Raw genomic sequence first — 16340 nt, 5'->3', positions numbered from 1 at the left:
GACGATCATCGCAACATGGTTTCAGCTCTAATTCTCTAATTCTTTCTCTAATTTTTGTTTGCGGTAACCACGCTAATCGTTGTCAATTCCACAATATGAGTATGCGTGATGCTGGTTCGGATCACCAGCGACGAAGACAGCTATCGAAAGTCTCTTCCAATAATTCATTATGCCTGCGTCGCCCGATTCCTGGACATGCCTCCTTATAGCGGGCATGTGTGATTTGTGATCAACATTGGGAAGAACCATCGCGCAGCAGTGCGCGTGCGACAAAGAAGAAGTACTCTGTTCACCCTCTTCTGGACACTTTAGGGCGCGAAAGGCGACTGACATCTGCGAGCACACCGCCAGCCATGAACGGTACGCTGTCACTGTCAATATTTTGGCCTTTGATGTCCGTTAAATTCGCGTTTATATTCTCCTCAAAGGCACGCCAATGATGTGTGTTGAGCAACGCTGCATCGATGTTGGCTGCGATGGTGGAAGCGGCGACGCCACTACCCGAACCGCCGTCCTCAACGACACGGTGAGCGTCTTGGTCCGCTTGCCCAGCAACAACCAACTGTGCCATCTTCGAAGAAGCTGGCAACTTGTCAGCCACTATGAGCTTCCACTCAGTGGCGTTTTTTGCGCCTCGGCATTTCTTCTGATTCAGGCGCCTCCTTCCCAGCAGAGGCACCTTCAGCAGGCCGCCGTGTCAGTACCGACCAAGGAGCAGCTAAAAACCAGACGCCAGCGGATCTGGCGCATGGACGAGAGCTACCGTGCGGCCCAGAGGGCGCGCAACGTGGAGCGCCAGCGGCGCCTCAGGGCCAACTCTGAGTACCGGATTCGCGAGGTGTTCAAGAACCGCCTGAGGAGACAGCAAAATGTGAGCAGTGACCGGATTTTTTTTGTCTAGTACTGCCCGTAAACCTCCGCAGGAATTGTTAGATGTGCTGAAACTGATTGAACTAGTCCTACCCATGTGGGTTTACAAATCCATCAGAGCTACTAAGCTTTAAAAAGTGCTCTTGTGCTTGCAGTGGACAACGTGGTGGAAGGGTGCGCGGAAGAGAAGCTAAAGCAACAGCACAGCTGCGCTTGAGAGTTAATGATAACCCTTACGAAGCTGTTTGAGCTTGGAAGGGGCATGCCAAAGAAAGCTGAAGGTGCTCAATTGGGTTACTGCCACATTCTTTAAACAAGCGATAAGATGTTTTAGTGGACACTGCGATGACCTAAGCACACGGAGACTGGGGGAATTTTCTTCGTAAGCAGGCGAGCACAGCTGTTTCGGCACGCGAGGATTATCCACAAACCCTACACGTACGAAAGGCTCTCTGTGGCGCGCTTTCTGCAGTGGGAAGCACTGAAGTGCGGAAAGAAAGGAAAGAACGAAAGGTAATGGAAAGAAGGACAATTATAGCGCAAGTGTCCTTCCTTATTTCGCTAACACTTCGTTCTTTTATCCTTTCTGTCCGCACTTCTGTGCTTTGCTCTGCAAAAATCACGCCGTCAACTTGAACCAACTTGCTCACGCTCACGTTCTTTCTTTATAAGAACATAAAACATACAGTCAAATATTTTCTCAGCTCGCCAAAGCAATGATGCTTTTGAGTGGGACTAGGCAGTGCTCTGGCCCAAGTCGCACAGTCTTGTGCTCTAAGAACACAGGAACAATAGGAAGAGAGAGACGTTGCCATTCTTATCCAAGGGCTGTCTCCAGCAGACGATTGACATTGTGGAAGTTGCCGGCTTACTTTTGTATCGCTAGAACGACACCTCTCTACAGGAGGCATTGCGACAGGTAGACACCTGCGGGGACAAGAGTAGGCGAGGAGCCCCACTAAGGAGCGGGAGGAAAGCTAGGCTGTCATTATCTCGAAGCGGCTCATCAGGACAAAGTTCTCGAAAGCAACGTGTTCACGTACGCCACAAAGTTCTACCACCTTAGGCAATCCTCGCTCCGTTTGGAACGGTGGTACGGGTCAGTGTAATTAATGCCCGCCAATGGCATTTGTGACGCGTCCGCACCTTGCTGGTTTATGAGTTATGTCAGGTGCGAATGTATAAAGCTCGACTTGCAGGCAGTCTTTCATACACAATTCGTATTATGAGAAAGCCTGGCACAGTAGTAAATACACGAGCCTCGTGAATGCGGCTGTTTACATACTTGAATTTACGCACGAGTGGGATTCTCTGGGTTGCCGTTTTAGGGTCAACCAGCCGTCATGACTGGAAGATTACAGAACGTGTATTTTCTAAGAGTTTTCTTCTTTGACTGGCGTTCGAGCGCTGTCCACTGGTGATAGCAGTCCAGCCTTATTACTAAATATCTCCAGCGATGGCCAGCGGCAGACGCCAGTGAAACAAGAGAACTTCTTTGAAATGGGTCCCTCCATGGTATATCTGACGTATCCGCTTGGGTGATAGTGTTGGTTGCGATTCAAGACAATTTCGAAGTCGACGCCTCTCAGTGAGGGACATGAGCCACGCGAGACGCCTAGCACACTTGCTCGGTGGATGTGCGCTCGGCGATAACAGCGAGAAAACACAATTATCGATTATGATTTGATTCATATTTCAAAATAGCTGTTTGACATTTCCGAAACGTTTGAACATTCTGATTTAACGCTAAAGGTTCCTGGGGAATTTGGTTATTTCGACGGTGCCCCACTGAAACTTTATAAGATGCCATGGATGCTGGGCTTTGTGTTTGCAAGAATGCTGATTTTTCTACTACGCACAAATACGAAAAAGGTTATTCATTTATTTATTAAGGCGGAAGCCCTAAGTGACTGATGGCTCGAGAAATACGATGTCTGGCATTATCGAAAAATTAACCGACCCTCGTTATGGCACAAAAATTCAATGGCGCCAAAATTGACGGGAATCGTATCCACGACCTTCGGTGGTAATTAGGGTGACCGCCGCGGTAGTTGAGTGGCTATGGCGTTGCACTGCTACGCACGAGGCCGGGGGATCACATCCAGGCCGCGGCGGCAGCATTTAGATTGGACCAGATCGCAAAAGCGCCCGTGTCCCGTGCATTGGGGACGCGTTAAAGAACCGCTGGCGGTCAAAATTAATCCGGAGACCCTTACAATGGCGTGTATCAATTACTAAAACATAGTTTTGGCACGTAGAACCCCAGAATTCATTAATTAGGGCGAACTTATTTGGGACAGTAAATTAAGATGGAGATTATTAAGGCACTAGAACACATGACCTTTGGTACTACTCGAACTCTCTTCCTTTCATCATCATCACCAGTAGCCTGGTTACGCCCAGTGTAGGGCAAAGGCCTCTCCCATACTTCTCCAACTCGGCTACGTCCACCTTCACGTCCACCTTCGGCTATCCCGCTTGCGGAAGGAGGTATTCTTTATCCGCGTAGTATTCTGTTCTGCAAACCCCACTACTAACTCTCCGAAGCTATTCCTAGAGCCTATGCCATATTCCCCCACTGACTTGTCTCGAGCCTGCTTCTTGCCTACCCTGGCCTTGAAGTCGCCCATAAGTATAGTGTGTTTTGACTTTACCCATCGCTGATTCCACGGCTTCATAGAAGCTTTCGCCTTCCTGGTCATCATGACGGGATGTAGGGGCGTATACCTGTACGAACTTCAATCTGTACCTATTATTGAGTTTCACAACAAGAGCTGCCACCCTCTCGTTAATGCTATAGAATTCCTGTATATTACCAGCTATGTCCTTATCAATCGGGAATCCGACTCCTAGTTCTCATCTCTCCGCTAAGCCCCTGTAGCGCAGGACGTACCCACTTATTAGAAATGTGAATGCTTCTTTTGTACTCCTAACTTCACTAAGCCCTATTATGTTCCATTTATTGTCCTCTAATTTCTCCAATAACACTGCTAGATTCACCTCACTAGATAACGTTCTAGCGTGAAACGTTGCCAGGTTCAGATTCAAATAGCGGCCTGTCCGGTACCAGGTATTCTTAGCACCCTCTACTTTGTCGCAGATCTGACCGCCACCGTGGTCAGATGCCTCGCAGCTGCTGGGAACTGAGGGCCGGGGTTTGATTGTTGTATTCATATAGGAGGTTTTGGGGAAGTACGGCACCAGGGTGGCCAATCCTGCTCTGGTGAGGGAGTGCGTTACCGGTTCTGGTCACCGGGATCAGGCCGCACTCCAGGCCTGTTTATGCAATTTGATCAACACGCGTTTTTTCAATTCGGTGGAATATTGCGTGGCACCGGGATTCGAACCACGGTCCCCTTGCACGAGAGGCGGATGCTCTACCTCTACGCCACCGCTGCACCTTCCTTTGGTGGGACCGGAACTGTATGGCGCCAAAATTGATGGCCCCACCATTGATGGTCGAACTCATGACCTTCGGGATTAATTAAGGCGTAGTTAATTAAGACACGTAATTAGGATATGGCTAATTAAGGCACTTCTTACGCTCCCAACCACGACCTTTGGGGAAAGAAAACAATAGGCAGTAATAACGCATTGGAATGAGAATGTCAAATAATTTAATGAATCGTGCCGTGGCCGTGAAGGCTTCCGCCTTCGTCCCTTTTTAGCTTATGCTAAATTGAGTGTTAACTTCTTTTGCCATGCCCTCAAGCCCCGAGACATTGTAGAGGAAGTGGGTCAAAAAATATAAAGAGGAGCAATAGCAGAATGAAGCACAGTATGTTGTGCTATATTAGCGGCAAATAATAGCTACAAAAGAAACATCGAACAAACTGCAGAAAAAAAGAAAAAATGCGGGGGGGGGGGGGCAGAGTAGGGATACACAAAATGATAACGCAGGATTATCACACTGAAGGTACGTAGATAAAGAAGTACAAAAAGAAGGGAGTGATCGGAAACAGATCAAATGTCGACGGGAAGGCGGTTCCACTCGTTAGATCTGCGTAGAATGAAGGCATCAGAAAAAGTGTCTGTGTCGCAGAAGGCGCACCACACTTTTTGTTAATTATGAGTCCGAGATGAGCGATAAGTCGGAGAAAAAACCAAGTTTGACAAGCAATAATGAATGACGGTAGATTCTGTCAAAAACGCAAAAACGGTAAAGCTGACGGCGCACGGTTAGATTCGGTAATGACAGTCTACGTTTCGTTGCTGTCCTACTTGATGCGCGTGTGTAAATAAATGGAATGAAATGAGTGGCGGCATTTTCAATTATTCAAGAGCCTTAAATATAGTTGCGTGGTCAGCATCACAGATTGCGGCGGCGTATTCTAATTCTGAGCGCGCAAGAGTTTTATAGAGAAGTAGTTTGAGTAAAGGTAGTGCTTTATTGAAATTACGTTGCAGCTATCCTAACGTACGGTTAGCATGGTTGCTGATCGCATCAACGTGACTTTTTCATGTTATACTGAAGGTAACAGCTACAGCGAAGTATCGGTATAGATGAAACACGCTCGAGTTCCATGTCACCTAGTTTAAACGTTGAAACGCTTTCGCGTTGTCGGGAATTTGTTAGGAATCAAATCTGGCAGCCATTTATCGCAGCAAGTTCTCATGTTATTACAGCCCGTCTGCAAAATAGCTTTACCCGTTTCGTATTTCCCTGTAAAGCAGACTATTTCATTGCCACTTGCTTCAGTACCAGGACTCTCTGTCTACATATAGAATCGGCATACCCGACTTGAGCAATCCCAGCACCGATGGATGAAAGTTCTATCTATGACTTTCTTAATTTCAGTGACGAAGAGGGCCATAATCATGGTTTACGTACCATAATCGACCATTTCAGCTTCGGGGCCTCTGACGTACTGACGGCATTTACGGTGCACAGGGGAACCTAATGACACTACAGCGTATTCCCCTGTGTACCTAAGCACTCGTTCATTATACCTGTCTAGCAGCGCTCTCCGGTCCTCAAACACTGCACGCTGAACACGCAGCAGGTACTTCTGGTGTGACGCGCACTTAGTACAGCGTGTGGCGTCATTTCTTCTGTCCTGGGCTTTTTTTGGCTCTTCCAGAAGTGTGCTGGCAGCTGCAAACTGTTCCAACTAAAAAGGTGATCGACGCCTCCGCCCCCCCCCCCCCCCGCGCCACTGGTCTTAGGGCCAAACAATGAAATCTTCCTTACCTCATTAAGGAAACCTTCATTGCGGTGAGGCCACCTTACGTCACTCTGAAAGCTTCCTTACTGAGGGACCCTCGGTGAAGGCTTCCTTTATGCTTCCTCAGCGTAAGGGAGCTCCGAAGCTACCTTCATGCGTCCTCACGCCACTCCTGGTCCTGAACGGACGTTTCACCTCACTGCTTAGCTACGTGACGCTTACTTGCGCATGCGCGCGCTGTCGCCCACCTGCGGAGAAGCGCGACCTCAGTACGTTGTGCCAAGCATGTTCGTTTCAGTTACGCGTGTGGCATGATAGCGCTGCTAGGCGTTGTTAGGCGTTGCACGACGCCGGCGTGCCAGCGTTGCTGGAGCGCATCAAGTTTTGCACTGTGATGTGGTACTTTTTCGCGTTTAGTGAACAAAACTAGAAGGGTCCACGCATCTCTATAATAGCTCTTAAATTTAAAAATTGTGCGACGATACAACATTTCTTCATTGAATGATGGTGTTAGCGTAAAGCTTTTAAGCGATAATCTCGAACCCAGTCATGCGGCAACCGCTCCTTACGTGAGGACGGGCGAAGGGAGCTTTCAGAGTACGCTTGCTTCCTCCATCGGTCCTTCGCTGTAAGGAGGCCTCACGTAAGGTTAGGAAGCGCTCGAAGTAAAGGAACGTTTCATTGTTTGGGCCTGAATTCTTCAGCCTTAGGACGTGTACGTCAAGCTAAATTCTGCAGCCTCCGCTCTATCTACTGCACCCTTTCGCAACATCAACGTCGAGGAAAAAGTCAGTCGCTGTCGAGACAGACTGTGCCATACACTGCTCTAGCACTCACGCACTTACAGATATTGCTAACTGCTGCAGCGTTCCGGCTAAATTTACAAACACTATACGAAGGAGGCAACGCGAGACATTCCTGTCCTGTTACCACGTATTGCCACGACAGTGATATGTCGTGTGGTCTTCTTCAAGTCGCGCTTGTGTATTTAAGCTGTGCACTACAGTAATCACGAACCAACTAGATCCGACGATCGTTGTGCAATTATTGCTTACTTCCCTCTCCACGATTACTTTACGCATAACGATCCCCTTTGTCAGCTGGTCTCTGACCTGCTCGGTTCAAGCTTTCTACTAGACGCAAGCTCACAATAGTCTCAATGTGGCTCACTCAACTGCGCTACAACCAACATGATCTATGTCTACATTTTTTATACGTACTTGAGAAGAAAATTTTGAGATTGTTGGTACACAGTACGGAAAGACCAATAGCGCAATAAAGAAAGAGACAGACAAGGACAGAGCATACGAGACAAACAAGCGCTAACTTTCAACAAATGTTTTTTGAAGGAGGACAGTAAATCTATGTGCATGATTTCACAGGAAATGCGCGTGCCAGGGAGACACGACTTTAAAAACTATCTAAAGTTGGCCCGAAGGAGCGGAACTTCTTTTCACCATGGGCTCTATTCTGGACACGCATGGCGGCTGCACGGCCGCCATTATCCGCCATGTTTACTCTCTGATTGGCTGTCGAAAGGTCACGTGTTTTGAAATTTGTGCCGGGAAGCGGAAGTATTGCAAAATGCAATTTTGCGTTTTCATCAAGATGACGAAACGTGACGTGGAGCTGCAAATGTTATGGACTAATACATTTTTTTGGTCCTTGGCAGATATATTGTGATATTAGCGCTTCAAAAAGAATGTGAGCGGTAGCGTGCAGAAGCCAGTGCAATGCATCTGCAATTGCGCGAATATGTGGTGGCGATTCAAGATATGCGCCATGCCAGCTTGCTGATTGGCTGAAGGAATATCTCATGAGGAGCGTCACAGGAAGGGCTGTTTCGTAAACGTCATTTTGACGATGCGTGACGTTGCACAGGGCCGCCATTGCTGAGATTTTCCGCCATAATTTTTGCTGCGACGAGCCGCGCGAATTATTCTAATGGGCAGCCATATGCAATGGCAGCCGAGAGGAATGCGTATCGCCACATTTTCCCCGTCGTTTGGCGCCACGAAAATCTTTTGTTCATAACGCGTGCTCATAGTATTTGCATCGCTCTCGGGTGGTGTTGGCATTTGTGTTTTGGGCCATCGTTTTTTAAAAGAACGCGTAAATACGAAATAATATTGGTTGAATATAGCAAACTTTCAGCAATGTTGTCCACTTTTCACTGCTGCATTTGTATTGTAATCGAGATTAATGCCTTTTCGCACAATCAAAAGTTATGACAAGGGCCTTTTTCTAACTTACAAAAAGAAATGTACGCAAGGCGGCGCCTTGAAGTTTCCTCCCGCGGTGCGAGTAACCAGCGAAATGAACAAGAGATGGCAGCGCCGGCGCTTGCGTCGCTCTAGTGGATATCTCTGGCGCGCGCAACGCTATCGGTGATATTCGGCCGTTTCTAAGCCAGCCGAGTCGGGCTGAGTCACTTGCGTTTCACGAAATAGCGATAACGTGGCCTAGAACGTGCGCGCATCACCACTGGTAGTTCGCGTATGTTGTCTCAAGAAAGAAAACAGCGCGTTGGCACGAACATGCGATGACTCATTCCATTTTCCAGGGACACGCATCCGAGCTACTGAAGCAGACGACGGCTTGTACGCAGCAGACGACGGAAGCGAGAAGCGTTTTCGACAGAATAATCATACCCTTTGAGATAGCTGCTTTATTTTTACTGCGGAGGAAAACTGTTTTGCTTTACCGATAACGCTACATTCAGTGCCTTCATTTCAGTTTCTTAGGCGAAACGTCAAGTTGGCGTCACGTTACGTAAGCAAAACCGGGCCACCAGCGCCATTTTGTTTGCGTCGCGCCTACGTCACGCTCCGAAGAAAATGGCGGAATGTCCAGAATAGCGCCCCATAACCGAACAGACGGCCAACCAAGGCATCTTGTGCAGAGCTTGTCAGTCATTTCAGCCTGAAATGATTTATATTGCTTGCTTGTCTTTACCTTTTAGAAATTACTTCAGCTTATTCTCTATGAGCTACCACGCTCAGCATGAGCTGCAACGTGAAACCGCTTTGTCACGCGCTTTCGAGCTGTGGCTCACAGTGAAAGCGATAGCACGTTTCCGCCGACCTACGCGACTGAGACACTTTGGTGCCTTATCGCATATTCATATTCCCGTATAATTGATCACACCATGACACTGCCGGCTGTTACCCTTTTATGTCTGTTGAGGCCTTCAACCTAAATCATCGCAGTACGCTCAAGACGCACTCGCATGGGTAAGCGCTGCACGTCATATTGCCCGTGGCCGGCTGACAATGTCGGATGCGTCACAGAAGTCCAGTTACCATCGACGTTACAAGGATGCCTGTTACTCTATATCCTGGTTCCCTAGTGCTCATTTGGTCCCCATTTTGAAGAGGCTCGCAGCGAAGCTTTACTATCACGGTATAACGGTTCGTATCGCGCTTCGAATCAAGTCACCACCGTAGCCTACGAGACTGCCCTGTTGAAAGTTGTGGCGCGATCAGCGTGCTCCCAGACTGATGCCTCTCATGCTGTTTGGCCAGAGCCATTCAACTCGGCCTTTGATGCGCTGTCTTAGCTGCTGTCATGGGTTCATTGCTTAGGCCCAAACAATGAAACGTTCCTTTCCTTCAAGCGCTTCCTAACCTTACGTGAGGCCTCGTTACAGCGAAGGACCGATGGAGGAAGCAAGCGTACTCTGAAAGCTCCCTTTACCCGTCCTCACATAAGGAGCGGTTACCGCATGACTGGGTTCAAGTTTGAAGTTTATTACAATTTTGACAATACAAGATTGTCATGGCGCCGGAGCTGAAGGCGAGACTACACACGCCTGACTAGGCTCCTGGCGCCACGAGCACAGCAGACAACAGTGCAAAAAATATATACATATATACACATAATACACACATATACATACTTATATATACGAATTATACAATTATACATACAAGAAATCAATGCAACACAATAAGTATAAATAATGAAAATGAAGAAATATAGTGCGTGCAGAAAGATACAGGAAGGCCAGAAGCCAAATGGGAACAAAAAGTCTTGCAACGCATGAAATTGCATATCAGTCGAAAAACAGAAAATAAATTACAAAAACAGGTGTCAATTGTTGGAAAAATTCAGTTTTGATTTCTTTCTGAATATTTAAATGGTTGAGGAATCTTGCATGATATCAAATAAAGCATGCTCATCATTAAGTAAATTAGGTATCTGCCACTGTAAAAGCTGATTGCCGTAGTTTGTTTTAGTTTTTACCTTAATAATGTTCCTAGCTCTTAAGGTGTAGTTAGTTGTGGTATTAGTATATATATAAAAAAAAGTTCTCACGATTATTTATGAATTCTAAAAAAGCTTTTTCGGATAACTTTTGTTTATATAGACTAGCGACACTCAAAAGATAATCTCTTAAAAAGCTTTACGCGAACATCATTATTCTATAAAAAAATGTTGTATCGTGCAAAATCTTTAAATTGAAGAGCTAATATAGAGAAGCGTGGACGGTTTCTTCTAGTTTGGTTTACTAAAGTTAAAAAAAGTAGCGCATTACAGTGCAAACCTTGATGTGCTCCATCAACGCTGGTACGCCGGCGTCGTTCAACGCCTAGCAACGCTTTCATGCCGCACGCGTGACTGAAACGAACATGCCTGGCAAGACGTACCGTGCTCGCACATCTCCGCAGGTGGGCGACAGCGTGCATGCGCAAGCAAACGTCACGTGGTGAAGCAGTGAGGTGAAGCGCTCGTTCAGGGCAAGGAGCGGCGTAAGGACGCATGAAGCTACTTATGCTTTGGAGCTACCTTATCCTGAGGAAGCACCAAGGAAGCCTCCACCGAGGGCCCCTCAGTAAGGAAGCTGTCAGAGTGACATAAGGTAGCCTCGCCGCAAGGAAGGCTTCCTCACTGAGGTAAGGAAGGTTTCATTGTTTGGCCCTTAGTTTGCCTTCTAAGTGATATTTGCTTATCTTCTCATGATATCCTAAATATCTGTAATGTGCGTATTTGTGAAAGTGTCCCTCCACCGCGAAAAGTTTCCTTTTGCATTTATGTACCGGCGTTGACATATGTACGTCATGCGCATTTACAGCGCGTATGTATTCTGTCCAAACTTCTGCAGAGATACCTGCGCCGCCACTGCGCCCCGTTCGAGGAGCTCAGCTGGCTGCAAGACTGCTTCGACCCTGAAGAGTGGGAATCTCTACGCAGCTTGTGGCCCACGCCCGCTAAGAAGCGCGGACGTCCGAGGTAAACTATAGCAGGAGGCATACTTAAAGGCACCCTAGGACCAGGCGAAAGGATTTGTAAAAATTATTTTTGCCCTTCCTCGTCAGTTGAAACGAAGCAGCGTCCCGCCCTCACAACAAGCGGCCACATGCCGGGAACAATGAAATAAAAAGAACAGAGTCCCAAAGAACAGAATTACTCCAAAATACGGCCCTCGGACTGCACTGTGCGAGAAGGGTGTCTGATAGTAAAAGGCCACTCATCTATAGAGTTTCACACTAGCGGTATGAAGATAAGGCGCTGTGCGCACGGGCCACCAGTTTTGGTGCTCAACTTGCATGACGAGCAATACGCTGATTCGCAATAACTTTGCGGCTTCGAACGACCTTGTAGATTCTTAATCTACATAACTACCAAATTTTTTGGTGAAAATTCGCTGTAAAGCAATAATTAGTCTGACTTTAGCTTCCAGTTTCTAGCATTTTATGTTTTTTTAAAATACTGCCAACCAATGTAATCATTAAGGATATAAAAATGATTTCGCATAGCCAAATCTGGCAGCGTTAGCCAGCGGCGCGGGCTAACACCGCAGGCTCATCTTGCATAGATATGCATGAGCAAAAAAAAAAAAAATCTATGCAAGTGGGCAGGAGTATGGCCGCCGCGATGCTGAATTTGTAAGAGCCGCACATGGATAATGCGAAAGATGTGGATTACGCTTTCACCTGTGACAAGTTAACTATTCTAAATATTTCTACATTTCAATTTAAAGTAACAATTCATCTGTACTTTTGGTGGCTTCATTGTTTGTCACTTCATGTGGTTGTGAATTACAAATAATCGAGCCCCTCCAGTCCCCTAATTATTATCGCTACGCATGAAACAAGCGCAATCAAGATTTAGTGGGATGCGCGTTGTGTGAGGTTTCATAAATTGTGGCACTCATGAATTGAAAATTTCGTAATGAAACTAATTGTTTACTCATAATTACTGAATTACTGTAAAAATAATTCTACCTAGCATGCAAGAGAACTGAGCAACAAAGAAGAACAATTTTCATTTATTTCTTTATTTTTTGGATACGCTAAAGGCCTAGAACGGCATTAGATAGAAGGGGGGGATTGAATAGAGAATAAAAAAATAGTCACAGTGCAGGCGAACACAATTCAGTAAACACGCGAATGCAACGGCAAGTATAGCATGGAGAAAAAAAGTAAAAGCAAAAAGTACAGTATTAACAGGGACAGTTCAATATAATTTCTTTTTTCTGAGGACTCGCCAACCGAGCACCCAGACGGCTCACGCTAGGATCAGGGAGGGATTGCACGGTGAGTTACCAGGAAATAACTCAACACTATAGGTTAGCCAGGGCAGTGCACCCGCCAGCACACAAATCGTTTAACAAGCGACAAGAAGTAGCTTGGAGATGACTTCAGACGAACACCTACCCCAACCCCGTAGCCTATCACTACTACTACCCGGACCAATACCCTAATACATGTAAGCATTGTAAGAAAAAAGCGGATCTATTCCATATTATGTGGTCGGGCCCAGCCTAAAATCACACAAATCACGAAATAAGTAGTACTGAGCAGTGGGAGGCCGTGTTGCTCAGCTCCGACCCTGACCTGCAGACCAAGGTCATTGAGAAAGCTCAAGAAGCCGCCCGGGCCCAGCGCCTCGTGGCTGCCTAACAACAAGGTCATCCGTCAATACCTTGTTTCCAAATAAAGTCTTCACTCACTCACTCACTCACTCAAAGTGCAATCTAGCAACACTTCATAAAACAATGAGAGCATCAGGTGGATAACTTTTGCACTTTGTTTCGTTTGTAATAAAAAACGACAACAGGCACCACACGCAGCGGCGCATGCAAAGAGGAAAACAATTGTGAAATGTCTTGCCTTTCGAAAAAGGAGTGAAGCGCTGCATGACTGAAAAGATTCAGAATCGTTGTTAGTCGCAGTGCTAGATATCAAACGATTCCGTTGATCTATATTGCTAGTACGAGATGTGAATTCTGGTATTTTTCAGCGCGAGCAAAAAGTGGTTTGACTTCGTACGCGTGATCTAACCCATTGAGTTTCCTACAATAATTACCATAGGGAACTCTGGTGCTGCAGTCATTGTACCACCATGGGAATGATGGGAAGTTCATGGATTTGTCTGATCTTCGTGCTTGTGGATTGAGACAATGTTGTGGATTCGTTTATTACGCTTTGTATGCCTTCATTGTTGTAAATTTCAGAGAACTGTATACTCTTCGAAGTGGAGAAGACGCTGCGAACGCGCACAATCGCTACTAATTGCAATGATTGAGCTTGTCGATGGGGCGAAATCAAAATGCACCAAGCATCTCAAGGCACTGGCTTGCCCGCTATAAATTCATAAGGGCGTTCCATATTACTCGTCGATGCATGCGTCCGTGGCGTAATGGTTTCAATATCGGCCGTCTGTGCCAGGGATCCTGCGTTCGAATCGTGCCGTCGGACACGATGTTTAATTAATTATTTATTACGCAGTACAATGTTGAAAATTACGACCTTGCAAAGCCGTTTGAAGCCAGAAGGACAAAGTTTAAGCAAATCTATGCAATTCCCACAATTCCCGTGCTGGCTCCGCCGCTACCATTGCAGCTACCGTAGACACTAGTGCCAGAGTTCCCTCTAGTAATTATTGTATCGAACTCTATGATCTAACCTGGTCGTGATGTGGTGGCCTTGAGAACATGTGAGCTGGAAAATGACGTGTTACTATGGTACAGGGTGTGACAAAAAGATAAGCGGACAAATGCAGTGCGCATGGTGAGTGATGTCATTGTGAAGGTGTCTCTCAGTTCGGTGACGCCTTGAAATCATGAATAAGACCACCTCGAGGTGGTTAGTCCAGGTGATATGATGGAATGCCAAATAATAGATGCGCATTCTAACGAAGGTCAAATGATCGAGTTATATGCTAATAGTGTGGTGTCGCGGTTGGCGAGGTGAGGGGGCCGCTTGAGGAGGCCAAGTTTCTTTAATGCTTTTGAAGTTGTGTTCTATATCATCGTTTCATGTTAAAGTAGAATCAGATTTTTTCCTTAGATATCTAAATCTCGAGATTGAATCAACTGGTACATTGATAATTGCGTATGCATTGACCTGTGCTTTCGATGTAGGGATGTCTTGTTTTGTCTATTTCGATTTCCCCTGCCATACTGAACACGATTATGTTAATTTGATGAGGGCAGACTGCAGATTGGTAATGTCGGTAGGGCTTGTTATATATTTATATAGTATGCAGTCGTCTGCGAATAATTGAACTTACGCATTTAGGTTAGTTGTCATATCATTATAATAAAGAAATATATATGTGGGCCCAACACGGACTCCTGTGGTACCCCTGATATGATGCGCGCACGGCTCGTGATACGGTTTTGTGATTTGACGGACTGATGACAGTTTGTTAAAACTGTTCTATCCATTGCTTGTTTTGTGATCAAGTTTAAGGTTACGGATTTTTATGATCAAACGGTTATGCGATGAAAGAACGCGATGAAATGCCTTTGAAAATCGACAAAGGCTGCGTCGACGTATAGCGATGAGTGCAGTGTACGATGAAGACCAGTTATTTATTGAAAGGGTTGAGTATGGCAGGAAAGGTTTTTCCGAAAGCGGTGCTAGTTGACGAGGAGTAGGCCGTTTTCTTTTAGATGTGTTGTAATATGCTTGTGTATTATACGTTCTAGTAACTCACAGCTAACTAACGTTAACGAGAAGGGCCTGTAGTTGCTTGGAAGGGCACTGTCACCAGGTTTAATATAGGTGTATAAACGCCGACTTCCAATCTTCCGATACGCATCCTGTGTCGATGGATCGGTGAAATAATAATGAAAGTATGGGAACTGAATACTCACTGGTTAGCTTTAGAAATTTAGCGCTCATGCCGCGGGACCTGTACTTGTTTTAAGCGGGAGGCGATCTATTGCACGTTGTACGTCGTTTAGAAGCAACTAGGAAACCTCTTACTAATCAGCTCGACTGCTTCGGTAAATGAGTCGGTAAACTCGGGAAGGCTGTATGCTGGCCGGTAGCAGACGCCTAAAACGCACCGTGAGTGGCTAAAATTGAGCGAACTCCAAAGTTATTCTTGGAGTGCGTGGGCAGCAATGATGAACTGTATCTACGCATATGTGTTATGACATATCCAAGTTAAATTCTAGAAGACATCTGCATACACTACACCCATGTTTCCCATGGAGGCTGGACGATTGTAGCGCAAGGTTTCGAATGCTCTGTGTTTGAACTTGGTTATCGGCAATCAGATACTGGCGCGTCCTCGCAGCAGTCCGCACCATTTAGTCGCACTTAACTGCGCTTAATGTTCCACTGTGCCCACGCGAAGGATATCCGCCATGGTGCGCCCATTATCACGCTGAGAAAAGGTCCCTGCGTAGAGCATGTGCTTGTAACGTCCCTATACAATGAGTATAAGTTCCGCTACGTGAACAACACACTAAACATTTTAACACCCTTAAGGGTGTAAATCAGTTTGTCGCCAGACGAACACCCTAAGGCTGCTGGTATTTACACCCTACAGTTGGGGTGCAATTATAGCACCCTAGAGGAAGGGTGGCCAGCAAAATAAATTTAGGGTGTAAGGGTGCTGGTCCAAATTAACACCCATCTGTTTGGGTGTTGGAAGGGTGTACACCCTTTTATTTCTAGCGTGTATGGAAGGCAGGTTCGGCAGTACACACCTTCAATTACTGCTATGTACAGCGATCCACGCGCAACTCTTGCGTGTGCCAGAAGGTTCAAGTTCGGCTACCAAACGCACTGCCGAACAGCCGGCCTTGAAGCTTCAATGGGCATACACAACACCTATACGTGTTGATCACATTACATATTAGTAATTCATGGTGTATATTCCAAAACCTGTCTTCGCTGCACAAATACAACCTAGCAAATTTGACACTTTTGAGTATGTATATCAGCACCAACAGTTATCACGATTTCCAGATACACATAACATGCAACACAGACTGGTAAGATATATGCAGCATTTTCAAGAAAAATGTAAATATATTTATTGCATGCTGCAATGCAGAGTACA

The 16340-nt window shown here is 46.1% G+C and overlaps 1 protein-coding gene across 4 annotated transcripts in view; it reads left to right on the top strand.

Moving 5' to 3' along the window:
• The first annotated feature begins 255 nt into the window (after positions 1 to 255).
• The window catches only part of LOC139052150 (uncharacterized), a 35959-nt gene continuing 19874 nt past the window's right edge, over positions 256 to 16340 (top strand). For 2 of the 4 annotated variants that reach the window (XM_070529241.1, XM_070529244.1), the window contains exons 1-4: positions 256 to 360; positions 429 to 526; positions 656 to 871; positions 11140 to 11267. In XM_070529241.1, the coding sequence (XP_070385342.1) occupies positions 354 to 360; positions 429 to 526; positions 656 to 871; positions 11140 to 11267 (449 nt within the window). In that variant the 5' untranslated portion in view covers positions 256 to 353. The remainder of the gene's footprint in view (positions 361 to 428; positions 527 to 655; positions 872 to 11139; positions 11268 to 16340) is intronic. The other 2 variants (XM_070529243.1, XM_070529242.1) reach the window with 2 other exon arrangements.

Source organism: Dermacentor albipictus, unplaced genomic scaffold (genome assembly GCF_038994185.2).
Source record: "Dermacentor albipictus isolate Rhodes 1998 colony unplaced genomic scaffold, USDA_Dalb.pri_finalv2 scaffold_19, whole genome shotgun sequence".
Classification (NCBI taxonomy): Eukaryota; Metazoa; Arthropoda; class Arachnida; order Ixodida; family Ixodidae; genus Dermacentor; species Dermacentor albipictus.
The sequence above is the reverse complement of the archived record's forward strand: the minus strand, read 5'-3'. Positions and strand labels throughout refer to the sequence as shown.